This window comes from Salmo salar, chromosome 02 (assembly GCF_965601325.2).
Source record: "Salmo salar chromosome 02, fSalSal1, whole genome shotgun sequence".
Classification (NCBI taxonomy): Eukaryota; Metazoa; Chordata; class Actinopteri; order Salmoniformes; family Salmonidae; genus Salmo; species Salmo salar.
The window spans coordinates 94,698,865-94,726,011 of record NC_138292.1 but is presented as its reverse complement, the minus strand read 5'-3'; the positions used below and the strand labels follow the sequence as shown (position 1 = coordinate 94,726,011).

Genomic DNA, 27,147 nt, shown 5'->3' with positions numbered 1-27,147 from the left:
CAGAATAAACTTGTATTTATAACACTTGGATAATGAGCTTTTCAATAAAGCATTTCACATTCTCTACTGGTTGAAATGAAGTGTAATGTGATGAAATACTCCACCTATCCTGTGTTTATCAGATCAATGCAGATGAAGGACATTAGATGTTGAGATGAACCAGTGTTAGAGTATTTACATGATGCATAGGAAGTGTAGTGTACTGTTTTTTAACATTATATTTCTGTATATATGAATTAACTAGTTAAATCCTGTTTCTGGTCTATTAGTTACAATGTGTAACCATTGATGTCCCAGGACCAAGATTGGTAAACACTGTTGAAGTGTATAATTGTAATACATGCATGCAGACACAGCGTCATTCAAAGACTGGAATTTGATACTCCTGGTATTGGATATGACTGAAAAATAATCTGAAAGACATTCATACCTAAACTGCACCTTTATTTGCCAAAGTAGAGTACATGATCAGTGAATATATTAAATGTACAGGCTACAATGTGGGGATCTCATGCATGGTAATAACTACATGTATATACGACTTGCATCCTTGGCACAAAGTTATATTATATTCTACTCAATCCATAGGCTTCATTAAAGGGGAAGGTGTTACAGGCTTTGGTTTTTCCATTTATGTTTTGAGGTTGGACTTTAGCACGTCTAGCTCGTCAGCACATCTAGCTCGTTAGCACGTTAGCACGTCTAGCTGGTTAGCACGTCTAGCTCGTAAGCACGTAGGACGCACTGATTGGTGTCATCTCGTTAGTCAGTATGTGTTACACCTGTGCTGGCTTGTCCATCTCGTTAGTGGGAAGGTGTTTCACCTGAGCTGGTCCAGGTTCTATTTAAGAGTGTCTGGCCCAGTGCTCCAGTTGTCTTGATACATGTGGAGAGTCAACACCTTTAGTTGCTCCACCTTTTTGGTTTACTTCCTGTCTTTAAGTTTGGTGTGGGTTTTTCTTTTGTTTGCCTCTTCTTGGGCAGATTTAGTGGGTCTCATGGTGGGTGTCTTTTATGTCCCAGTTGTTGTTACTAGTCAACTTTCAGTGGACACCCCCATAGTGTCTATCAGAGCCCCTCCTAAAACCCCACCTGTTTAGTTGTGGTTGTTGTCAGTGACTCTTTGTTAGTCCCTCTTCTGTTTGAGCAACATTTTAGATTTTTCTTGCTGGGGAACGTAACAACAAACAATGTAGTAAAACAAGCTTATATTTTGGGTTGGATGTTGCATCCAATTAAAATATTAACAATCAATGGCATTTCCTTAGAATGTTAGTCTACTGTTTTTTATCATATGTTTGTTGTTGTAAATATTAGTTTTTTTTTCCTGTGAAGCCATTGTGTTGCATCCATCTCTGAAATGTGCTGTATAAATAAAGCTTGATTTGATTTGAACATATTGCAAAACAAATTAACCCAATGACCAATCAACAGACTTGCAAAAGCAACACATATCTTGGTCCATCTTAGTATGAAAAACATATCTTCAACTATGTCAAAATAGTGCTGGTATGTACATTGAGTATCACTTTTCAACCAACCCAGTTCATTTGTTGAAGATGTTAAATGTTTCAAGGAAAAGGATTCAACTACTGAAAACTGAAACAAACAAATGGATCAACCAGATCAATCCCACTTTTCCAGCCTGCTGAAGGCGTGGTGGAGTGGTAAACACCACCCCCGGCTCTACCAGGGGCTTGAGGTGGTCTCCCACAGCTCTGCTTATGTCATGTTCTGTGGCCTTGCTGTTCCATTTCTTGACTGTCCCTGCAACACAGAAACACAGTCATATTATATAAAACACTCAAAGTAATGGATATGGAGCATCTATGGCCTCAGTTACACCTGGCACCTAAATGTGACTTCTGTCATCTGATCACTCCAAGCTGCATTAGGTTCAGATCTACCAGGATGGGCCTTTGACATAGTATGGACGCAGTCAGGCCACTGAATATGCATAAGCAATGTAAAGAGATGGGGTGAATGAGTGTGGAAAAGTACATTTGACACAAATTACCTTCATAATATCAAAGAACAAATGTTTGTGGCTGAGAGGAAATTAACTTTCATACAGCCAAAAGGGTTGAGACATTACACCCATATCAGTGGATAATTTGCACTAATGTAAATAAACAGATGATGGAACATATTCCCTTTTGCTGACGTGATGAACCGCTAAGGGGACATAAATATTTACCATCTAAACCATGTGTGACCTCTCACCTCTCTGGCTGTAGAAGTGATCTTCCTAACCAGTCCCTCAACAGCTCTCTGACTGAGCTCCACCCTCACTGGGTCTTCAGAGGAGAGGAAGGCTGAGGAGGGATGGAAGGATGAATGGATCAGTCAGTCAATAAAGTGTAGAGCTGCTGTCTATGCTGTCTGACAAAATCACTATTTTAGTAGTTCATTAAAGTAAATAAGGCTTTATGACTGCTGAATAACAACTATCAATCACTTAGATCATGTATTTTCAGGTAGAGATACATCCTTGGGACGTCCCTAGCCTGTTGAAGTTGACATTTAAAATGGTTAAGGTAGGGGTTAAGGTTAGGGTTTAGGGTAGGGATGTCCCAAGGATCCCAGATAGCATTGACCATTGTGCATACTTCTGTCTCTTTTACATAGCAGGTGATGGGTTCTGACTTCTGAACTTGAAAATATGAAATTGAATGAAACAGTAATGTATGTTGATGCTAATATGATGTACAATATTCCATGATGTTTCTATATGATAACAATAGAGTCAAATATTTAATATGACATATACTATTTTTTAACAGTCACAAATTCATTTTAATTAACTTAATCATTATGACACACCCCTCACTATTGTCATTGGTTACACTAATTGCACTGTTTGTCTACAGAACCTGGTTCAAGTATTCATGACATCACCCTGAGGAAGGCACAGTGATGCTGAAACGTTGGTAAATACCCATTCAATTGCTGGGAGTTTAAACATGGAGTGTACAACTTTCTTTATTTTGATAGTTTATAGTTTATTCGCGGTTAGTCAGGACCTCCTCGCAAACTATTTTTCTGGGTGTGCGCCAGCTCATGTTTTTTAAGGGTAGGTAACAACACATCCGCCACACTGATCCTCAACACAGGGGCCCCTCAGGGGTGCGTGCTCAGCCCCCTCCTGTACTCCCTGTTCACTCATGACTGCACAGCCAGGCACGACTCCAACACCATCATTAAGTTTGCCGATGCCACAACAGTGGTAGGCCTGATCACCAACAACGAGGAGACAGCCTATAGGGAGGAGGTCAGAGACCTGGCCGTGTGGTACCAGGAAAACAACCTCTCCCTCAACGTGATCAAGACAAAGGAGATGATTGTGGACTACAGGAAAAGGAAGACAGAGCACGCCCCCATTCTCATCGACGGGGCTGTAGTGGAGCAGGTTGAGAGCTTCAAAGTCCTTGGTGTCCACATCACTAACAAACTATCATGGTCCAAACACACCAAGACAGTCGTGAAGAGGGCACAACAAAACCTATTCCCCCTCAGGAGACTGAAAAGATTTAGCATGGGTCCTCAGATCCTCAAAAGCTTCTACAGCTGCACAATCGAGAGCATTCTGACTGGTTGCATCCCTGCCTGGTATGGCAACTGCTCTGCCTCCGACCACAAGGCACTACAGAGGGTAGTGCATACAGCCCAGTACATCACTGGGGCCAAGATTCCTGCCATACAGGACCTCTTTACCAGGCGGTGTCAGAGGAAGCCCCCCCCCCCCAAACACACACACTCTGTTATTATCTATGCATAGTCACTTTAATAACTCTACCTACATGTACATATTACCTCGACTAACCGGTGCCCCCACACATTGACTCTGTACCGGTACCCCCTGTATATAGTCTAGCTATTGTTATTTAACTTCTGCTCTTTAATTACTTGTTCCTTTTATTTATTATTCTTATTTGTACTTTTTAAAACTGCATTGTTGGTTAGCGGCTTGTAAATAAGCATTTCACTGTAAGGTAAAATTCGATTTGATTTGATAGACTCATAGTACAGAATGAATGAGTGACTGCCCAGTTCAACATCAGTTCACCGTCTCACCTCATACTGTATTGGAGCAGCAGCAGCTGGCTGCCCAGTTCAACATCAGTTCACCGTCTCACCTCATACTGTATTGGAGCAGCAGCAGCTGACTGCCCAGTTCAACATCAGTTCACCGTCCCACCTCATACTGTATTGGAGCAGCAGCAGCTGACTGCCCGGTTCAACATCAGTTCACCGTCTCACCTCATACTGTATTGGAGCAGCAGCAGCTGACTTGATCGTTGATGCTAATCATCATGTTTGAATCTGAGAGTAAATAGAGTCGACTACACTCTAAAAATGAAGGGTTCAACTGGAGTTGTTCTCAGATCCCCTAAGAACCGTAGGGTTCTTGGTCAATGAAAAACAGCCCCAAAAGGTTCTTCAAAGAACTTGTTAGAAGGTGGGTTCATCGAGGAACCTCCGTTGTTGCTGGACTTCTTCCGGGAACTTCGCAATTACAACTGAAAAGGATGGTGACAAGTTTGGATGCGACAACAGTTAAAAAGGTTAAGTTGGGTTGATGTTTGGCTCTGAATGTCTCGAAATAATTTATTCTAATAATATAACATACTAATAATGAATAACGAAGACAATGATGGTTTTCTGTGAATATCTTCCATAACGTTACTATAGTTATTGAACGTAAATATTAGAAAGCCGGGTTTGACCGTCGGCGTTGTATGAGCTACAGTACAGTACCGTTAGCTAGCTAGCTAATGTAATGTCCTAACTAGGCACAACTAGGTTGGGATTATTTCTTCAACTATATTCTTTACCATATATTGTATATCGTTTCCATAAAGCCAACAACAGCTCTTATTCCTTCCCTTTCTCTAATGTATTTTGTAATAAAATGAGCAAGTGTAGTGAGATCAATGCTTTACTTTACTAGGACTGGAGACCACAGCAGCGATTCTGCTCTTTCCCTACCTCTTCAATGAGGACCCGAGTGGCCTTTATGTCCGTGACAAGGTATGTCTATGCACCAATCACCTGTTTCTTCATAAACATAGGTGTGCATGCTTATATAAAACTACAGCTGAACATTTGTTATGTTCTTTGTTAATTGTATGTGTATTAATCTTTTCTTACTTTTGTTGACACAGATTTCTCCGCTCTTCACTCCTTTACTGCACATCGGTGGAAATCCATTTCACCATGAGAGTGAAATCCCGCTGGCCTTTGATGGGGAGAACATCCAGGCCCTCGAGGACGTCCCTATGGGACTTGGGGCTCTGCTACGGCTGTATTTTTATTTTCCCTTAAATTTCCCCAAAATTTCAGAAAAACACTTATGTTCTTTAGTTAATGTGTTCTGGAGATAAGAGAAGTTGGGGTGAAGTTACCAGGGCATATATATATTATACACACATACAATTCATCATATTTTAATATATTCACAGAATCCATATAAAAGGTAAGAAATTCTCAGGTAGTCACGACAACCATTCCATTTGCTTTTTCAAGGACTCTCCATAGCTACGAAGCAGCTCTCCAAACATACTCCCAACAGAACCAAAAATAAACTTTTGTTTCCCAGACAATGACCATATTTCAACCACATTCACACAACTCTCATATCACAGTCACACAACTCTCATATCACAGTCACACAATACTATTCTCAAACATACCTAATCAATTAGTTGTTTTTCAACAATATTTTAACCTGCAGGAATATTTTCACATTTCTGTCATGGTTAGTTCCTAGGATAATGTAACTCATACATTTACATCTTTCAATACTTCTAAAATGGGGTCCAGATATAAAACAATTTTAGGTGCACCGTACTATCTTATACTATATCATAAATGGTCTTAACTAGTAAACACAGATTCTAGTTTTCATCCAGTTCACACAGATAGCTGACTCAGCCTCAGAGCCTTCCTGTTTACACCTCCACACAGGAACACACACTCAGAGCCTCCTGACTGGGCCCTGTTTACACCTCCACACAGGAATACACACTCAGAGCCTACGAGGCTTTTCTAAAAACTACACTTTGCGTGTTTCTCTCACCTCTTTTTTTTTTAAAACTAGGTTTGAGATGTATCCACTCAGCTCGCTGTCTCTCAGGTCAAAGGTGGGTCTATCTGCTCCGTTCCCAAAGTGTGGTCTCCCTGAGATCAAGTTAGAGGGATCCCTGGAGCACCACTTAGCCAGGTCATCAGGAGCGGTTTTAACATCCCCAAATGTGGTTAATTTCTTTCATATCAAATGAAGAGACAAACTTGTCACACAAGTCAGAGTTATTCTGAAACTAAATCTTTATTCACATATTAATAAGGCAGCAGGTCAATACAACACACACATATAAAGTGAATCAAATGAGTGCTCTACGATAATGAAGGCTGGTCGACGAATCACCACCAGATGATTCATTGAGAGCCCCGAGACAAAAGTACAAAGGTCTTTTACTGCCAAGATACACCCCTTTCAACCTACATGACGAACAACAGATGTATAGAACGGGTAACAAGGTTAAGATTTGTATGAAAGATACTGTCTGCTGAGAATAATAAGTATCTGCTGTAAAAACAGTACTCTTTGTGTAGAGACCAGGGTCTGGCCCTGGGGTCATCTCTCCCTGGTACCATATAGAACAGAAACATTAACTCATGCTCTGGAATGCGGTCTCTTTAGGTTTTATCAACCAAAAGACATTGTAAATCTCCTGACAGTGTTTTCTCCCAGAGGCCCATCCTCAGTAGAACACACAGACACAATAGTTCTAAGAACCCTCTATTCTGTTGCATTAAACAACCATTTGATGTAATAAAAGTATTATAACATAATCTTGCAGTTTTGCTCTCAGTGTCCAATGAAAGTTGACTAGTAACAACAACTGGAACATAAAAGACACCCATCATGAGACCCACTAAATCTGCCCAAGAAGAGGAAAACAAAAGAAAAACCCAAACTTAAAGACAGGAAGCAAACCAAAAAGGTTGAGCAACTAAAGGTGTTGACTCTCCACATGTATCAAGACAACTGGAGCACTGGGCCAGACACTCTTAAATAGAACCTGGACCAGCTCAGGTGAAACACCTTCCCACTAACGAGCTAGACGTGCTAACGAGCTAGACGCGCTAACGAGCTATACCTGCTAACGAGCTAGACGCGCTAACGAGCTAAAATCCAAACCTCAAAATATAAATGGAAAAACCAAAGACTGTAACACCTTACGAGAATGCTCACCACCAACAGAAAACAACTTTTATTTCACATTATAATCAACTACAATGCTTCACCTTCACCAATATAAACATGGTGTCTACTGGCTGTCAACAATTAAAAACAAGGAAAATGTTTTTTCCCCCCACTAGCTTCTAGAACTCTCGTCCCCTTGGAACGAGCCCAAACAACACATATCTCCAAAACGGAAAAACGTGCAGTCAAGATAAGATCCATGACAACTCACAGGCTAAACGCAAAACACAAAACAGCCCACCTTGAGAAAATCAGAAACCAAGATGTCCTCACCATGGACACTTACCATGGACTGCAATATCCATAGTAACTTTCCACACCTCACTGCAGAGCTTCTCTCTCTTTTCAGGGTTCACTAGATAGGCATGTTGTTGGATAGGGGCCCAGTCCCCAATGTCATGCTCTAGTACATTTGGTATGGCACATGGGAGAATTAACCCTGATATTCTAAAAGCAGGGCAACAATGTCAATATAATTGTACCAAAAAATGGTCAGTTGGTTGAGTAAATAATTACCATTACTAAATGTTTCATGAAATGTAAATATGAAATATTTGATTGCATAGTCTTATTTTTAACATCTTTTCAATTACATTTTGCCAGGTGGGATAGCCCAATGTCAAAACATGTCCAAATCTAAACATAAAATGTGCTATATACACAAACATCTGCCACAATAATCATATTACTTGGGGGGGGCAAACTTTTAGGATTCTACATTGTGACACTATTAAAATACTCCTACTACAATGTGTTAACATTCTACATTGAGTCATTAATTACTTGATATCATGAAACAACTCCTTCATGTATTTTCTAATATTTGATCAGAGATCTTTTATCAGATTATCTCTAGTCACAGCTACGGTTTTTCTCCTGTGTGTGTTCTCTGGTGTTGTAACAGAATGGCTGACCGAGTAAAACTCTTCCCACATTGACCACAGCTATAAGGTTTCTCTCCTGTGTGTGTTCTCTGGTGTGATATCAGGCTGTGTGAATGAGTAAAACTCTTCCCACATTCATCACAGCTATATGGTTTCTCTCCTGTGTGTGTTCTCTGGTGTATCTTCAGACAGCTAGAACTAACAAAACTCTTTCCACATTGATCACAGGTATAAGGTTTCTCTCCTGTGTGTGTTCTCTGGTGTGCTATCAGGCTCTGTGACCAAGTAAAACTCTTCCCACATTCATCACAGCTAAAAGGTTTCTCTCCTGTGTGTGTTCTCTGGTGTGATATCAGGCTGTGTGAATGAGTAAAACTCTTCCCACATTCATCACAGGTATAAGATTTCTCTCCTGTGTGTGTTCTCTGGTGTACTGTCAGGCCTGATGATTAAGAGAAACTCTTCCCACATTCATTACAGCTATATGGTTTCTCTCTTGTGTGTGTTCTCTGGTGTGAAATCAGGTTGCTTTGCTGAGTAAAACTCTTCCCACATTGATCACAGCTATAAGATTTCTCTTCTGTGTGTGTTCTCTGGTGTAATATCAGGCTGTGTGAATGACTAAAACTCTTCCCACATTCATCACAGCTATACGGTTTCTCTCCTGTGTGTGTTCTCTGGTGTTCAGTCAGACAGCTAGAACTAACAAAACCTTTCCCACATTGATCACAGGTATAAGGTTTCTCTCCTGTGTGTTCTCTCTGGTGTGATATCAGGCTCTGTGACCAAGTATAACTCTTCCCACATTGAGTAAAGCTATAGGGTTTCTCTCCTGTGTGTATTCTCTGGTGTGACATCAGATTGCTTAGCTGAGTAAAACTCTTCCCACATTGAGAACAGCAATAAGATTTCTCTCCTGTGTGGATTCTCTGATGCATTTTAATGCCTGCTGATGAGGTGAATCTCTTCCCACAGTCAGAGCACCAGAGAGTTCTCTTCCCTGTGGATCTCTGCAGGTGTTTCTTGAGGTGTTCTAATGTGGAGAGACTCTTCTCTGCCCTGTCAGCATCATGAGGTTGTTGAGGTTCCCCAGAGGACCCACGGTAGTCCTGTCTCTCTCCTGTGTGAACAACAAAGTCAGACAGATGGTTAAAGGCCCACAACAGCGGAAATCCACTGTAAAAGGTGATGCCAACAGCGTAGCCATGATGTTGTACAACAATTGTCATCTGTAATGAATGTAATGATTATTTGACAATTGTATTAACTTCTCTAGGGTAGGGGACAGTATTTTGACGTCCGGATGAAAGGCGTGCCCGTAGTAAAATGCCTGCTACTCGGGCTCAGAAGGTAGGATATGCATATTATTAATAGATGTTGATAGAAAACACTCTGAAGTTTCTAAAACGTTTTGAATGATGTCTGTGAGTATAACAGAACTCATATGGCAGGGAAAAACCAGAGAAGAATCCAACCAGGAAGTGTGGAATTCTGAGATCTGTAGTTTTTCAACTGATTGCCTATCAAACATACAGTGACTTAGGGTTCATTTTGCACTTCATTAGGCTTCCACTAGATGTCAACAGTCTTTAGAACCTTGTTTCATGCTTCTACTCTAAATGGGGAGAGAATAAGAGCCCCTTCAACCAGTGGACCCTGCTGAGGCCAGGGAGTTGTTTACTGCGCGGTCACGCAGGCGAGCCGTTCCTTCTTTTTCCTCAGTAATGAATACGCTATTGTCCGGTTGGAATATTATCGAAGATTTATGATAAAAAGACCCTAAGGATTGATTGTAAACAACATTTGACATGTTTCTATGGACGGTAATGGAACTCTTGACTTTTCGTCTCGGGTTTGCGCTCGCGCAATGTGCTTTCGAATAGTGAACTGAACGCGCGAATTTAACCTGTTAGGGCTAGGGGGCAGTATTTACACCGCCGGATAAAAAACGTACCCGATTTAATCTGGTTACCACTCCTACCCAGTAACTAGAATATGCATATTCTTATTACATATGGATAGAAAACACCCTAAAGTTTCTAAAACTGTTTGAATGGTGTCTGTGAGTATAACAGAACTCATTTGGCAGGCAAAAATGTGAGAAGGTTTCATTCAGGAAGTGGCCTGTCTGACAAGGTGTCGTTCTTCTTGTCTCTGTTTATTGAAGAGTGAGGATCTTAGCTGTCCCGTGACACTTCCTACGGCTGCCATAGGGTCTCAGAAGGCGGTAAAAAGCTGAATCGTGGCTTTGCAGGCTCTGGCTGAAAAAAAGTAGCGCGTTTGGGTAGTGGCTGGTTACAGTACTGTGAGACTCAGGCTCGTGCCCGCGTCGACCGAAAGCTGTGTTTTCTTTCCTCTGTTTAGCTAAATGGACATTCCCGGTTGGAATATTATCGCTTTTTTTTACGAGAAAAATTTAATTTAAACAGCGGTTGACATGCTTCGAAGTACGGTAATGGAATTTTTAGATTTTTTTTGTCATGAATTGCGCCATGCTCGCGACCCTGATTTACCATTTCAGATAGTGTCTGGGACGCACGAACAAAACGCCGCTATTCGGATATAACAATGGATTATTTTGGACCAAACCAACATTTGTTATTGAAGTAGCAGTCCTGGGAGTGCATTCTGACGAAGACAACAAAAGGTAATCAAACTTTTATAATAGTAAATATGATTATGGTGAGTGCTAAACTTGCCGGGTGTCTAAATAGCTAGCCCGTGATGCCTGGGCTATGTACTTAGAATATTGCAAAATGTGCTTTCACCAAAAAGCTATTTTAAAATCGGACATATCGAGTGCATAGAGGAGGTCTGTATCTATAATTCTTAAAATAATTGTTATGCTTTTTGTGAACGTTTATCGTGAGTAATTTAGTAAAATGTTAGCGAATTCCCCGGAAGTTTGCGGGGGGTATGCTAGTTCTGAACGTCACATGCTAATGTAAAAAGCAGTTTTTTGATATAAATATGAACTTGATTGAACAAAACATGCATGTATTGTATAACATAATGTCCTAGGGTTGTCATCTGATGAAGATCATCAAAGGTTAGTGCTGCATTTAGCTGTCTTCTGGGTTTTTGTGACATTATATGCTAGCTTGAAAAATGGGTGTCTGATTATTTCTGGCTTGGTACTCTGCTGACATAATCTAATGTTTTGCTTTAGTTGTAAAGCCTTTTTGAAATCGGACAGTGTGGTTAGATTAACGAGAGTCTTGTCTTTAAATAGCTGTAAAATAGTCATATGTTTGAGAAATTGAAGTAATAGCATTTCAAAGGTTTTGAAAATCGCACCACAGGCTTCAACTGGCTGTTACGTAGGTGGGACGAATTCATCCCGCCTAGCCCAGAGAGGTTAAAGGAGGTATTTGGACATAAATTATGGACTTTATCGAACATTTCTTGTTGAAGTGGGAGTCCTGGGAGTGCATTCCGAAGAAGATCAGCAAAGGTAAGGGAAGATTTATAATACTACTTTTGAGTTTTGTTGACGCCATAACATGGCGGGTAACTGTATAGCTTGCTTTGATGGCTGAGCTCTGTACTCACAATATTGAACAATGTGCTTTCGCCGTAAAGCTGTTTTGAAATCTGACACAGCGGTTGCATTAAGGAGAAGTGTATCTATAATTCTTTGAATAACAGTTTAATATTTTATCGACGAAAATGGCTGTGTTGTTTTTCATGTCTATGTGCTGTCCTAACATAATCTAATACTATGCTTTTGCCGTAAAGCCTTTTTGAAATCGGACAATGTGGTTGGATTAACAAGAAGTGTATCTTTAAAATGGTGTAAAATAGTTGTATGTTTGAGAAATTTGAATTATGAGATTTTGGTTGTTTTGAACTTGGCGCCCTGCTAGCGTCCCACATACCCCAGAGAGGTTAAAATGAGCAAGAACTGTCATATTTTGTCTTGTTTTCACATTAGTAGTAACATCTAAGATTGTAGACTAGAAATAAGTTATTCATGTTGTTGAAACTCTAAGCGTGTGCCAGACGACTTTTGGTCTCCAATATAGGCCCCTTTCTGTGTTTGCTAAAATTGCGGCACGAGGGCGATGCACATGCAATTTGGTGGTAGAAACACCTCCCTGCTAATGAGGAAACCACTAGTTATGGATGTAGTACATCTGCCTGGAGCAAAAATGGTGAGCAAAGATTTGTTTTTCACAATGTATTCTGAATGTGAATGGGGGAAACTCAGGGGAGTAACCTCCATTTCCAGGTTGCTTATGAGTGCATTTCACACTACTTAGATAAAAATTGTAAGGGTCGTTTGAATGTCCTGCTTAATATGTTTGTGTCGTCATCGCAAATCAACCGCTTTGTACTTAAAAAACACTTCAACCAGTAAAATGCTCTTTGTCTAGCTTTTCCATCAGCCTGACAATGAGGGTTTGTACACTGTTTGCCAAATTGGCCCATAACTTCACCTAACAATAACATAGACCTATGTAATGAATGAAGAAGCACTGTGGTTGTTGTTGCATGACACACATAGTGTACTCTAGGACCCATAACAATAACATAGACCTACTGTAGGACCCATAACTTCACCTAACAACAACATAGACCTACTGTAGGACCCATAACAATAACATAGACCTACTGTAGGACCCATAACTTCACCTAACAATAACATAGACCTACTGTAGGACCCATAACTTCACCTAACAACAACATAGACCTACTGTAGGACCCATAACTTCACCTAACATAGACCTACTGTAGGACCCATAACTTCACCTAACAACAACATAGACCTACTGTAGGACCCATAACAATAACATAGACCTACTGTAGGACCCATAACTTCACCTAACAACAACATAGACCTACTGTAGGACCCATAACTTCACCTAACATAGACCTACTGTAGGACCCATAACTTCACCTAACAACAACATAGACCTACTGTAGGACCCATAACAATAACATAGACCTACTGTAGGACCCATAACTTCACCTAACAACAACATAGACCTACTATAGGACCCATAACTTCACCTAACATAGACCTACTGTAGGACCCATAACTTCACCTAACAACAACATAGACCTACTGTAGGACCCATAACTTCACCTAACAATTACATAGACCTACTGTAGGACCCTAAATTCACCTAATAACAAATATAGGAAAATAGCTCTGTGTGTTGTACAATAGCCTATCCATCAAGGAACAGTTCTCTACACATTATGAGCTAAGTATCTCTGTGTTCAAACAGACTAACGAGACCCTACAGTAAATCAAGCAGACAATAACACGTTATAAACATCAATTTGTTAGGGATGTTGGATCCAACGTGGAGCACGGCATAACTGTCTTTACCAGAGTAATGAATGAAGAAGTACTTTGGTTGTTGTTGCATGTCGTGATGTTTGTCATGTGACTGTCATTCAGAAAATTATTTCCTGGATCAGCTGATGATAGTTGAACATGTGACTGTAACTAAACAGCTACAGTATTAAGTATTATGTGTAATTATTGAAGAACCACATTAATGACAGTATCCATTTGGGTGTCAATAAAGTTAAGGTGACTCTCGGTTAGAACCATTGGATTTAGCAAACTCTGAAATGATTTAGGATTTCTGTGCCCATGAAAACTGTACAACATACTATTAAATCCACGCCTCGCTGGAAGCCCCGCCTTCCACAGGTGATGAGCGTGAGGCTTGGATTTATTCCTTAAATTTAATACCGCTCTTCACCGACCCAGGAAGGGGTGGGGCCAAACAGGTGTTGTACCTCGTTTCCCTCCTTCAGGGAAGAGTAATTATAGTCATAAAGTTACACTCCCTTTCAGTCGGTCAACTTCGGTACAACATACTATGGGTACAATCCTTCCCCATGCCGACCCAAAAGGATACTAACTGAAACGGCCCATGGCAGACCACCCAGACCTGACCCCGCAAGATATGTCAGTTTTGTCAATTTATTCATTGTCTTTTGTTTGAAACACTCCTGTCAATGTTGAGTAAGGACGCACACCTAATTACACATATAGAAGTAGGACTAGTCTACCTGGCCTGTGTGCAAATGTAGGCCTATAAATGTGCCCATTTGGGGATGTCTGATAGTATTTCTGATTGTCTTAACGCACCACCACTAATGAATTGTGCAGCTTCTCAAAGTAATTTTTCTTCACCTCAAACAGCAAGTAAACAAAGTCTAATCAAAATCAATTGTAAATGAGAATAGTTCCTCAAGTATTTGAAAAACATTTCCAGCTCTCGCCCTTTCGATAACCACTCAGCATAAAAGGGAAAAATGTAATGCTCTGATCCAGTGGAAATGTCATAAAATACCTGATTACTTCTTATCCCTTTAACAAATAGCCTACAGCTGTGTCTGTCCCAAACTCACTGGCGGGAAACTGAGAGCCCAGAATGATTTATACAATGTTTCAAGTTCATTGTAGACAGGCCATGTGATTTAGAGGATATTTATTTGCAATGTTTTTATTTGTTGGCTTTATGTAGGCAATATTTTTACATAGTTGCCAATGGCAATAAAAGTTACTTTTAGATTTGTATAATTTTCATTTAGATTTAGATAGAATGTAGATTAATCACAGACAATGATTTTGAGATACAATTATAAATTAAATGAAACTGTTCCACGAAAATGAACATATGAAAATCATAACTGGCACCAGATCTGGAGGATCAGCAGCAGCGGGAGGAGGAGGAGGAAGAGTATTTCTCGGTTATATTGGTGACTGGCTCCCTCAAGTAACTTGTGTATCTGTAATTATTTAAACAAACACCTCTAGTCAGGTTACTTTGATGACTGGCTCCCTCTAGTCATTTGTGTGTCTTATTTACTTAATCAAACAGCATGTGTTTTAATTATTTAATCAAATAGCGTGCTTAAAGCATCAGACAAGTTCAGTACATATAGATTTTATAAAAACACATGGGGCGATTGGTAGAAAGAACAGATGACTCTTGGTTGACCAAGATGTATTTTAGTTGGGGACAGCACTAGAACATGATTTTGGGACTCCAGAGTGGTGCAGTGGACACTAAGTCCAAGGGTCTAAGGCACTGCATCTCAGTGCTTGAGGCGTCACTACAGACACACTGGTTCGAATCCAGGCTGTATCACAACCGGCCGTGATAGGGAGTCCCATAGGGCAGCGCACAATTGGCCCAGCGTTGTCCGGGGTAGGCAGTCATTGTAAATAAGAATTTATTCTTAACTGACTTGCCTAGTTAAACAAATAAATATTGTGTTTTATGACAAACTGTTTTTTTTACAAATCCGTCAAGGCACCAACTTTGAGAAGGGTTTAAAACAAAGGTTTCAAAACAATTCATGAATATAATTGAATCTAGGTATGTTTCGCCAACACTTTATAACTGTTACGTCAAGATGTCTTAACTTCTTGACAAGGTTTTGAGTTACGGTTGCTACAATAGCTTTCTCTATGAATTTGAGAGTGGTTACATTTCTCCTAGCCTCCATCCCTCAGCTGTTTACCAAACCAAGTCTCAGGGCAGCCATTTTGCTACTGTTTAAAAAAAAAACACACATCAATCAACCAAACAATCTGCAGTTCAAAACACTGTTTTGGTAATAAGATGATGGGGTTGGAGAAATGTAACTAGTCTCAAATTCATAGACAGAAATATGGATGCAAGGACTGACCATCCATGATATCAACATTGTAGTTTTAACCATGTTGAGGCTATACAGTGTTGATTTACATTGTTTCTAAACATTGGAGTAAAAAAAGCTTATTTGGGGTTCTGATGGGGTACAACAGTTGAACTAAGCTCATGAGGCATGTGTTATATTCTTCAAGAATCAACGGTTATAAATAAAAAAAAATTAAAGTCCGAATATAGATGTAGCATTTGCAGATTTCCCCTTTAACACCACACATCAGTTCAACAACTGCAGAGTTTGTGCCTCTGTTTTTAAGACAGTACTTACTAGTGTTAATCAGGGCCCGTTTATCGTTAGAACCATTGGATGCCTTAACATGCGTTTGGGAAACCGGGCCCAGATATCCAGTTTCCTCCTCTTTCATTCTGAACGCGTCCTTCTCTTCTTCTTTCACGGTAACAGACTCACCCTCTACTTGTTTTTGTATTGTGACATCCTCTTCCTCCTCTTTCACGACAACGTTCAGCCACAGACCATCTTCCTCCGTCCAGCAGACCTCTTCTTTAGCAGGAGGAGAGTAGTTTAGTGAACTCATGGTCGGAGATGTTAGCTAGCTAGGCTAATGCTAACTTAACCAGCCCGCTAGCTGACTAATAACAACAACACCGTAAATATGAAATTAAATCGGATAACTAACTAGACGACAGTAGTGGGTTTAAAACACAGTGGCTAATATACACTAAAGCGTCTAAAGAGCTTTATTGGTTCGGCTATTTTGTCTAGCAAGCTACCGAGGTGGCTGAATAACTGTTGCTACTGTTGTAAGAAGCGTTCCGTCCACTACATTATACGTCACACCAACAGCACCTTAAATTCCCAGACCGCCATCTGCTGACTGGAGTGGGTAACGCTGTTGAGTAAAATGTTTATTTTATTGTCAGACAAAAAGTTAAAGTGTAGGAAGCATTAGTTTTTACTCACCAGCGTAACAACACAGTGTGGTTAAATACTTAGTAAGCTAGTTGTAGTCACGATATGGTTACCTATAAGTACAAACAGTTATGTTTTTGCATTATTACAAATTGATTAACTTATTTCGGGAAATCTTCTAAACTACCCACAATGCACTATTTCCCAACGTCATATGTATTATCAACTCTGTGCTACCGAGTTTGTATGCCAGTGTAACGGTGTAATGAAGTTACATTAAAAAAAATGTATTTAACCTTTATTTAACCAGGCAAGCCAGCTAAGGACAAATTCTTATTTACAATGACGGCCAAACCCCTGCCAAACCCTAACCCAGACGATGCTGGGCCACTGTGCGTTGCCCTATGGGACTCCTAATCCCGGCCTGTTATGATATAGCATAGTTTTGAACCAGGGTCTGTAGTGACACCACTAGCACTGAGATGCAGTACCTTAGATCGCTGCTCGTTTGTTTACATTACAGTCAGTGATAAAGGATGTGATTCTGGGTAACCCACAGGAGATTTTGGAGAAATTGGAAATTGAGTGGTCCTGGGATAGAAATGTATAAAGTTGACATTACATCATAAAATCCACGTTTTACATCATAAATTAGCAATTTATGTTTTAGTAACTTCTGTTGTTGGTTTGGCCTTTCTTTATATGTTATTTGCCGATTCTCAGTTTCCCATGTGGGTTTTATGCTAAAGTTCCCTCTTTCAAGTTGGTAGCAAACTGGAAAATGCATCATCTTTAGGAGTGCTATTTATATCCTGATCATTCATCCACACTGCATCTTCTTTAGGAGTGCTATTTATATCCTGATCATTCATCCACACTGCATCTTCTTTAGGAGTGCTATTTATATCCTGTCACTACTGATCATTCATCCACACTGCATCTTCTTTAGGAGTGCTATTTATATCCTGATCATTCATCCACACTGTATCTTCTATAGGAGTGCTATTTATATCCTGATCATTCATCCACACTGCATCGTCTTTAGGAGTGCTATTTATATCCTGATCATTCATCCACACTGCATCTTCTTTAGGAGTGCTATTTATATCCTGATCATTCATCCACACTGCATCTTCTTTAGGAGTGCTATTTATATCCTGATCATTCATCCACACTGCATCTTCTTTAGGAGTGCTATTTATATCCTGATCATTCATCCACACTGCATCTTCTTTAGGAGTGCTATTTATATCCTGTCACTACTGATCATTCATCCACACTGCATCTTCTTTAGGAGTGCTATTTATATCCTGATCATTCATCCACACTGTATCTTCTATAGGAGTGCTATTTATATCCTGATCATTCATCCACACTGCATCGTCTTTAGGAGTGCTATTTATATCCTGATCATTCATCCACACTGCATCTTCTTTAGGAGTGCTATTTATATCCTGATCATTCATCCACACTGCATCTTCTTTAGGAGTGCTATTTATATCCTGATCATTCATCCACACTGCATCTTCTTTAGGGGTGCTATTTATATCCTGATCATTCATCCACACTGCATCTTCTTTAGGAGTGCTATTTATATCCTGTCGACTACTGATCATTCATCCACACTGCATCTTCTTTAGGAGTGCTATTTATATCCTGATCATTCATCCTCACTGTATCTTCTTTAGGAGTGCTATTTATATCCTGATCATTCATCCACACTGCATCTTCTTTAGGAGTGCTATTTATATCCTGATCATTCATCCACACTGCATCTTCTTTAGGAGTGCTATTTATATCCTGATCATTCATCCACACTGCATCTTCTTTAGGAGTGCTATTTATATCCTGTCACTACTGATCATTCATCCACACTACATCTTCTTTAGGAGTGCTATTTATATCCTGATCATTCATCCTCACTGCATCTTCTTTAGGAGTGCTATTTATATCCTGATCATTCATCCACACTGTGTGTGTCCCATCATTTCAGCTTTGGAAATAAATGAACTATCCATCCATTGCTCCTTCCTGTGGTAACTCACTGACTTTAGGGACCAGGAAGGTCACACTAGGTCGATATCTAGCTCAAGCTTGCAAACGTTAAACACAACTACATCACACCTGTCCACTAGAACACACCTCCATCTCCATTAACTACATCACACCTGCCCAGACCCACTAGAACACACCTCCATCTCCATTAACTACATCACACCTGTCCAGACCCACTAGAACACACCTCCATCTCCATTAACTACATCACACCTGTTCAGACCCACTAGAACACACCTCCATCTCCATTAACTACATCACACCTGTCCACTAGAACACACCTCCATCTCCATTAACTACATCACACCTGTCCAGACCCACTAGAACACACCTCCATCTCCATTAACTACTAATTAGCCCGGTTCTGTTAGTTTAGGTGGATAATACTTCTTCCAGCTACAATAGTCATTTACAACATTAACAATGTCGACACTGTTTTCTGAACAATTTGATGTTATTTTAATTGACTTTTTTCTTCTTTTCTTTCAAAAACAAGGACATTTCTAAGTGACCCCAAACTTTTGAACGGTAGTGTACATCTACATGATGTATTGTTACACCATGTAGGAGCAGTATAGACCTAGTCTGTTCATTATACACCATTGGACAATGGAGACAGGAGAGAAAGCGGAGAAAGCTGCGAAGGAGGCCAAGACGGACCTCAAGGATGTGCCATCGGCGGTTTTACATTTCCAGCAGGCAGCAGAGATGTTATTCTCGGCCCCGGTGCAGGCTGCTCCATGCCGGGGAAAGCTAGGCTTTAAGTGGGCGGTGCGCAGCGTCATCCTGATGACTCGCTTCTGCCGCTACTTCATGTCCCGTTCCAACTCTCGCCAATTCATAGAGTTCAACTTCCGGGAGACCATCACCAACCAGCCGGCCGGGGGAACGGGTAAAAATCTGGTGTTTGACCTGAACCACTTCAAAGTGAAAGAGCTATGTGTGTATGTGTGCTTGTATACGTGTGTGTGTCTCTGTCTTTGTCTGTGAGCGTGAATGCTATGTGTGAATGTGTGTGAGCGTATGTGTGCTTGTATACGTGTGTGAGCGTTATGTCTGGAACATTCCAGGACCGGATCCCTGTCCTGCTGGTGGAGATTATGCGGAAGTGCCCAGAGGAGCGTTCTGAGTCGGAGGTGTTGCTGGTTCACAACATGCTGAGCTCTGTGAGCATGTTTCGTCGCTACAGTGGAACCCTGCAACTCCTTCTGGCTAGGGTGGTTCGCTATCAGAGGTTAGAGGTCAATCCCCTGTCAATCAATTGCAAGAAAATGAGCTTTAAAACTGCAAAATGTTCTTTTCACCCCATGACAAAATGTGCAGAGTTGCAGGAAATAAGCTTTAACCCTGAAAAATTCTCTCCACCAACAAGAGGGGTGTGAACAGTTTGTGTCATGAACAGTGCTTGTGCCCATAGAAATAGATGCAACATGCACAACGAGGCGCCGGATGTTCCCCAATGCTGGAAAGGGGATACCTAGTCAGTTGTACAACTGAATACCTTCAACTGAAATGTGTCTTCCGCATGGTCTTCCCTGTGGCTCAGTTGGTAGAGCATGGTGTTTGCAACGCCAGCATGGTGTGTGCAACGCCAGGGTTGTGGGTTCGTTTCCCACGGGGGGCCAGTACAAAAACAAAATGCATGAAATGAAATGTATGTATTGACTACTGTAAGTCGCTCTGGATAAGAGCGTCTGCTAAATGACTAAAATGTAAATATACATCTACATGATGTATTGTTACACCATGTAGGAGCAGTATGGAGGTACAGTGGGGGACAAAATTGTTGACACCCTTGATAAAGATGACCAAAACGACTCTATAAAATAAAGAATTAAAATACTGAGCTATATTGTGTCAAAAATAAAGGGAAATGGCATTATTTTATACTAATACAATTTGTCAGAAAAATATATTTAGTTTAACATGTAATTCTCAAAAGGTAGGGGTCTGAATTATTGCCAACCATGTTTTCAATACTCCAGCACCTCCCCCTTGGGAGACTAACGACACTGAAATGTTTTATGAGATTAGAGAACACATTGGGTGGGATCTTAGACCCTTCCTCCATACAGAATCTCTACAGGTCCTCGATTTATTTTGTCTGCGCTTGTGGACTGCCCTGTTCAATTCAAACCACAGGTTTTCAATGGAGTTCAAGTCCGAAGACTGAGATGACCATTGAAAATGTTAATTTTGTGCCCAAATAACCATTTCTTTGTGGATGTTGATGTGTCTTGCTGGAAGATCCTCTTATGGCCAAGTTTCAGCCTCCTAGCAGAGAGGTAACCAGGTTTTGGGCTAAAATATCCTGGTAGTGGGTAAAGTTTATTTATTTATTTCACACAGTAATTTTTGCTCATCTTTATCAAGGGAATCAATAACTAGGTGCTTATTTTGATATCTAGTTATTTGACTGAATCAGAAATACAGATGTGGAGTAGATGTTAAGTTTGTTTTAAATTCTCATGAAAAATCTGAACTAATCAAACAACACTTGTTGCTCTTTGTACGTGTTAATAATAATATTCATATTTAATGGAGAGTGAAAAAACGTTTCCCTAAACTGCTTTATAATATTATAATTCAATGAAGAAGAAAAATAGTTTTCCCTCCTCAACTGCGTTTCCTCCCTCCAGACAGCAGATGGCGATATGTGTCTTTCAGGCGATGTTTCTAGTGTGACGTATAATCTAGTGGACGGAACGCTTCTTCAACAACTGCAGCCACCTCGGTAGCTCGCTAGCCGACAAAGTCGGAACATTCACGTTCTTTAGACAATTTCGTGGTTTATTTGCCATTTTGCTTTAAACATACTTATGTGGAAACAACTAGCTACCCCATTAAATGTAATATTTACGTTGTAAGTGAACTAGCTGGCTGGTTAAGTTAGCATTAGCCTAGCTAGCTAACATCCCCGACCATGAGTTCACTAAGCTACTCTCCTCCTGCTAAAGAAGAGGTCTGTTGGACGGAGAAAGAAGCTCTGGTGAAAGAGGAGGAGGAAGAGGAGGCTGTTACAATACAAAAACAAGTAGAGGGTGAGGCTGTTACCGTGAAAGAAGAAGAGAAAGACGTTACAGTGAAAGAAGAGGAAGACGCCTTCAGAGTGAAAGAGGAGGAGGATGTTACTGTGAAAGAAGAGGAGAAAGATGCAGTTTTTGGAGGATGAAGTGAAAGAAGATTAAGTCGTTTTTGGAATTAAGGCTGGAGAGGGGTCAATTACTGTCAATGATGAAGAGAAGACTGGAGAACTGATTAACACCAGTAAATACAGTGAGTACTATCTAATAAAACAGGGACATTGATCTGATTAACACCAGTAAATACAGTGAGTACTATCTTATAAAACAGGGACATTGATCTGATTAACACCAGTAAATACAGTGAGTACTATCTAATAAAACAGGGACATTGATCTGATTAACACCAGTAAATACAGTGAGTACTATCTAATAAAACAGGGACACAAACTCTGCAGTTGTTGAACTAATGTGTGATTTTTAAAAGGACATTCTACACTTGAATATGTTTTTGTACTGTATGAATTGTTCATGACGTCCTTTCCTGTTGAAAAGTGATATAAATACAGTAAAGTATAAACACACTAATGGGAAACAAATAAATGTTTTGAGCAAAATAGTGTTTTTTTTAACAACTGCAAACTAGAAGGAGTGAGTGATGTCATAGTAAGGCATTCAAGGAGTTGGCTTGATGGGAAGTCGTGATGTCATCCAATAGGAGACTGATCTTCATGTGAATATTCTTTATTCTTTTTAAAATCCTTCCTGTTCTGTCAAGTTGGTTGTTGATCATTGCTAGAAAGACGTTTTCAAGTCTTGCTATAGACTTTCAAGATGATTTAAGTCCAAACTGTAACTAGGCCACTCAGGAACATTCAATGTCATCTTGGTAAGCTCCTCCAGTGTAGATTTGGCCTTGTGGTTTAGGTTATTGTCCTGTTAGGACAGTTTTTTGTACTCAGATCTCTGAAATGCACTCTACCTACGTAACATTTAGTGTCTCCTTATGTTACGCTGGAAAAACAGTTTTCATGGGCACAGAAATCCTAAATCATTTCAGAGTTTGCTAAATCCAATGGTTCTAACCGAGAGTCACCTTAACTTTATTGACAACACCCAAATGGATACTGTCATTAACGCAGTTCTTCAATAATTACACATAATTCTTAATACTGTAGCTGTTTAGTTACAGTCACATGTTCAACTATCATCAGCTGATCCAGGAAATCATTTTCTGAATGACAGTCACATGACAAACATCACGACATGCAACAACAACCAAAGTGCTTCTTCATTCATTACTCTGGTAAAGACAGTTATGCCGTGCTCCACGTTGGATCCAACATCCCTAACAAATTGATGTTTATAATGTGTTATTGTCTGATTGATTTACAGTAGGGTCTCGTTAGTCTGTTTGGACACAGAGATACTTAGCTCATAATGTGTAGAGAACTGTTCCTTGATGGATAGGCTATTGTACAACACACAGAGATATTTTTGTTGTTAGGTGAAGTTATGGGTCCTACAGTAGGTCTATGTTGTTGTTAGTTGAAGTTATGGGTCCTACAGTAGGTCTATGTTATTGTTAGGTGATGTTATGGGTCCTACAGTAGGTCTATGTTATTGTTAGGTGAAGTTATGGGTCCTACACTAGGTCTATGTTATTGTTATGGGTCCTAGAGGACACTATGTGTGTCATGCAACAACAACCAAAGTGCCCTCTTCGTTCATTACATAGGTATGTTTGTTGTTAGGTGAAGTTATGGGCCAATTTGGCAAACAAGCAGTGTACAAACCCTCATTGTCAGGCTGATGGAAATTTTACTGGTTGAAGTGTTTTTTACGTACAAAGTGGTTGATTTGCGATGACGACACAAACATTATATTAAGCAGGACATTCAAACGAGCCTTACAATTATAATCCAAAGTAGTGTGAAATGAACTCATAAGCAACCTGGAAATGGAGGTTACTCCCCTGAATTTCCCCCATTCACATTCAGAATACATTGTGAAAAACTAAAATCTTTGCTCACCATTTTTGCTCCAGGCAGATATACTACATCCATAACTAGTGGTTTCCTCATTACTAGATATACTACATCCATAACTAGTGGTTTCCTCATTACCAGATATACTACATCCATAACTAGTGGTTTCCTCATTAGCAGATATACTACATCCATAACTAGTGGTTTCCTCATTACCAGATATACTACATCCATAACTAGTGGTTTCCTCATTACCAGATATACTACATCCATAACTAGTGGTTTCCTCATTACCAGATATACTACATCCATAACTAGTGGTTTCCTCATTACCAGATATACTACATCCATAACTAGTGGTTTCCTCATTACCAGATATACTACATCCATAACTAGTGGTTTCCTCATTACCAGATATACTACATCCATAACTAGTGGTTTCCTCATTACCAGATATACTACATCCATAACTAGTGGTTTCCTCATTACCAGATATACTACATCCATAACTAGTGGTTTCCTCATTACCAGATATACTACATCCATAACTAGTGGTTTCCTCATTACCAGATATACTACATCCATAACTAGTGGTTTCCTCATTACCAGATATAGTACATCCATAACTAGTGGTTTCCTCATTACCAGATATACTACATCCATAACTAGTGGTTTCCTCATTACCAGATATACTACATCCATAACGAGTGGTTTCCTCATTAGCAGGGAGGAGTTTCTACAACCAAATTTCATGTGCATCGCCCTCATGCCGCAATTTTATTAAACACAGAAAAGGGCCTATATTGGAGACCAAAAGTCGTCTGGCACACTGCTTAGAGTTACAACAACATTAATAACTTATTTCTAGCCTACAATCATCGATGTTACTACTAATGTGAAAACAAGAGAAAATATTACTATTCTTGCTCATTTTAAGACAATTGTCAAATAATTTTAACATTCATTGGCATCACTTTTACAGTGGATTTCTGCTGTTGTGGGCATTTAATCATCTGTCTGACTTTGTTGTTCACACAGGAGAGATACTTAACTATCGTGGATCCTCTGGGGAGCCTCAACAACCTCATGATGCTGAAGAGGCAGAGAAGAATCTCTCCAGATCAGAACACCTCAATAATCACCTGCAGAGACCCACAGGGAAGAGACCTCACTGCTGCTGACTGTGGGAAGAGATTCAACTCATCATGCATTAAAATTCATCAGAGAATCCACACAGGAGAGAAACCTTATAGCTGTGGTCAATGTGGGAAGAGTTTTACTAGATCTGACCATCTGACTAAACACCAGAGAACGCACACAGGAGAGAAATCTTATAGCTGTGATCAATGTGGGAAGAGTTTTACTAGATCTGACTATCTGACTGTACACCATAGGACACACACAGGAGAGAATACATATAGCTGTAATCAATGTGGGAAGAGTTTTCCTACATCAAGCCAGCTGACTTTACACCAGAGAACACACACAGGAGAGAAACCTTATAGCTGTAATCAATGTGGGAAGAGATACTCAGATAAAAGATATCTGACTAAACATCAGAAAATACATGAAGGAGATGTTTCATGATATCAATGAATTAATGTCACAATGTAGAATGTTTTAACATTGTAGTAGCAGTATTTTAATGATGTCACAATGTAGAACCCTAAAAGTTTGCCCCCTGTTCAATTGATCTTACCCTCAGTGAAAGATCCAGGCTCTGAAATGAAAGAGTATTATTTATGAGATTTAACAAAAAGTGACTAACAAAGAAAGAGTTGTTACACTTCCCACGTTGGTGACCCACTTCAATCAAAATGCAACACTTCAAAATGTAGCTAGCTGTTTTCTACAATTTGTTATCTAACCAGTGATGTACACATTATTCCCAGATTCTGTGTGGTTTTTGAGCTGTTAGTTTTAACAGGACGTGCAACCTCATTTCCCTCCTCTCGGCACAATTGATTTCAACATGATACCGATGAGTGATGACAAGTGTTTCGTCCCTTTGTTTAGCGACCCCTAAATGTAAATGCATCACTGTTGCCCTGCTTTTAGAATATCAGGGTTCATTCTCAGATGTGCCAACCCAAATGTACTAGAGCATGACATTGGGGACTGGGCCCCGATCCAACAACATGCCTATCTAGTGAACCCTGAAAAGAGAGAAGCTCCGCAGTGAGGTGGAAAGTTACTACAGATATTGCAGGAGTTTCCTCTTGAAATCAGACATGTCTGTGGTAAGGACAACTTGGTTGCTGATTGTCTCAAGGGTGGGCAGTCAAAAAGACTTGTGTTGTGCATTTAACCAGTGTTACCACAATTTATTTTGACACGTTTTTCCGTGTTGGAGATGAGTTTTATCTTATTCTTTTCTGTATTTTTTTAAAAACTGCACTGTTGGTTAGGGGCTCATAAGTAAGCATTTCACTGTTAGGTCTACACCTATTGTATTCAGCGCATGTGACAATTTGATTGCAGTTTTGTTTGTTCCAGTGCTCCAGTTGTCTTGATACATGTGGAGAGTCAACACCTTTAGTTGCTCCACCTTTTTGGTTTGCTTCCTGTCTTTAAGTTTGGTGTGGGTTTTTCTTTTGTTTGCCTCTTCTTGGGCAGATTTAGTGGGTCTCATGGTGGGTGTCTTTTAGGTCCCAGTTGTTGTTACTAGTCAACTTTCAGTGGACACCCCCATAGTGTCTTTCAGAGACCCTCCTAAAAAACAAGCTTATATTTTGGGTTGGATGTTGCATCATATTGTTAATATTTTAATTAATGGCATTTCCTTACAATGCTCATTAGTCTTTACGTTGTTATTCTTCTGTTTTTTATCCTCTTATGTTTGTGTACTAAATATTTCTCTTTATTTTCTTTGTTTTTTCCTGTGAAGCCATTGTGTTGCATCCATGTCTGACATGTGCTGTATAAATAAAGCTTGATTTTATTTGAACATATAATAAAACAAATGAACCCAATGACCGACCAATCAACAGACTCTTGGTCCATCTTAGTATGAAAACCGTATCAATCCCACTTTTCCAGCCTGCTGAAGGCGTGGTGGAGTGGTAAACACCACCCCCGGCTCTACCAGGGGCTTGAGGTGGTCTCCCACAGCTCTGCTTATGTCATGTTCTGTGGCCTTGCCGTTCCATTTCTTGACTGCCCCTGCAACACAGAAATAAACACATTTAGTTATATTATATAAAACTCTCAAAGTAATGGAAATGGAGCATCTATGGCCTCAGTTACACCTGGCACCTGAATGTGACTGACGTCATCCGATCACTCCAAGCTGCAAATTAATCACTATTTTAGTAGTTCATTAAAGTAAATAAGGCTTTATTACTGCTGAATACCAACTATCAATCACTTAGATC

The 27,147-nt window shown here is 40.0% G+C and overlaps 1 protein-coding gene and 1 long non-coding RNA gene across 2 annotated transcripts; one reads left to right on the top strand and one right to left on the bottom strand.

The window, feature by feature from the left end:
• Positions 1–6,309: 6,309 nt before the first annotated feature.
• Positions 6,310–16,579, bottom strand: LOC145863440 (uncharacterized). Its single transcript, XM_082968336.1, has 2 exons — positions 16,105–16,579; positions 6,310–9,274 (listed from the first exon to the last, which is right to left on the bottom strand). The coding sequence occupies exons 1-2, from the start codon at positions 16,370–16,372 to the stop codon at positions 8,604–8,606; spliced, it is 939 nt and encodes a 312-aa protein (XP_082824462.1). The 5' UTR covers positions 16,373–16,579; the 3' UTR covers positions 6,310–8,603.
• Positions 16,580–21,471: 4,892 nt separating this feature from the next.
• On the top strand, positions 21,472–26,760 carry LOC145863467 (uncharacterized). Its single transcript, XR_014382471.1, has 2 exons — positions 21,472–22,038; positions 24,812–26,760. It is a non-coding gene; the product is annotated as an uncharacterized LOC145863467 (long non-coding RNA).
• The last annotated feature ends 387 nt before the right edge of the window (positions 26,761–27,147 follow it).

Coding starts and splice junctions, on each gene's coding strand:
- LOC145863440 (XM_082968336.1), bottom strand. CDS start 16,372: ATGAGTTCACTAAACTACTCTCCTCCTGCTAAAGAAGAGGTCTGCTGG. Junction 9,275..16,104: donor ACGGGCCCTGATTAACACTA/GTAAGTACTGTC, acceptor TTGTTCACACAG/GAGAGAGACAGGACTACCGT.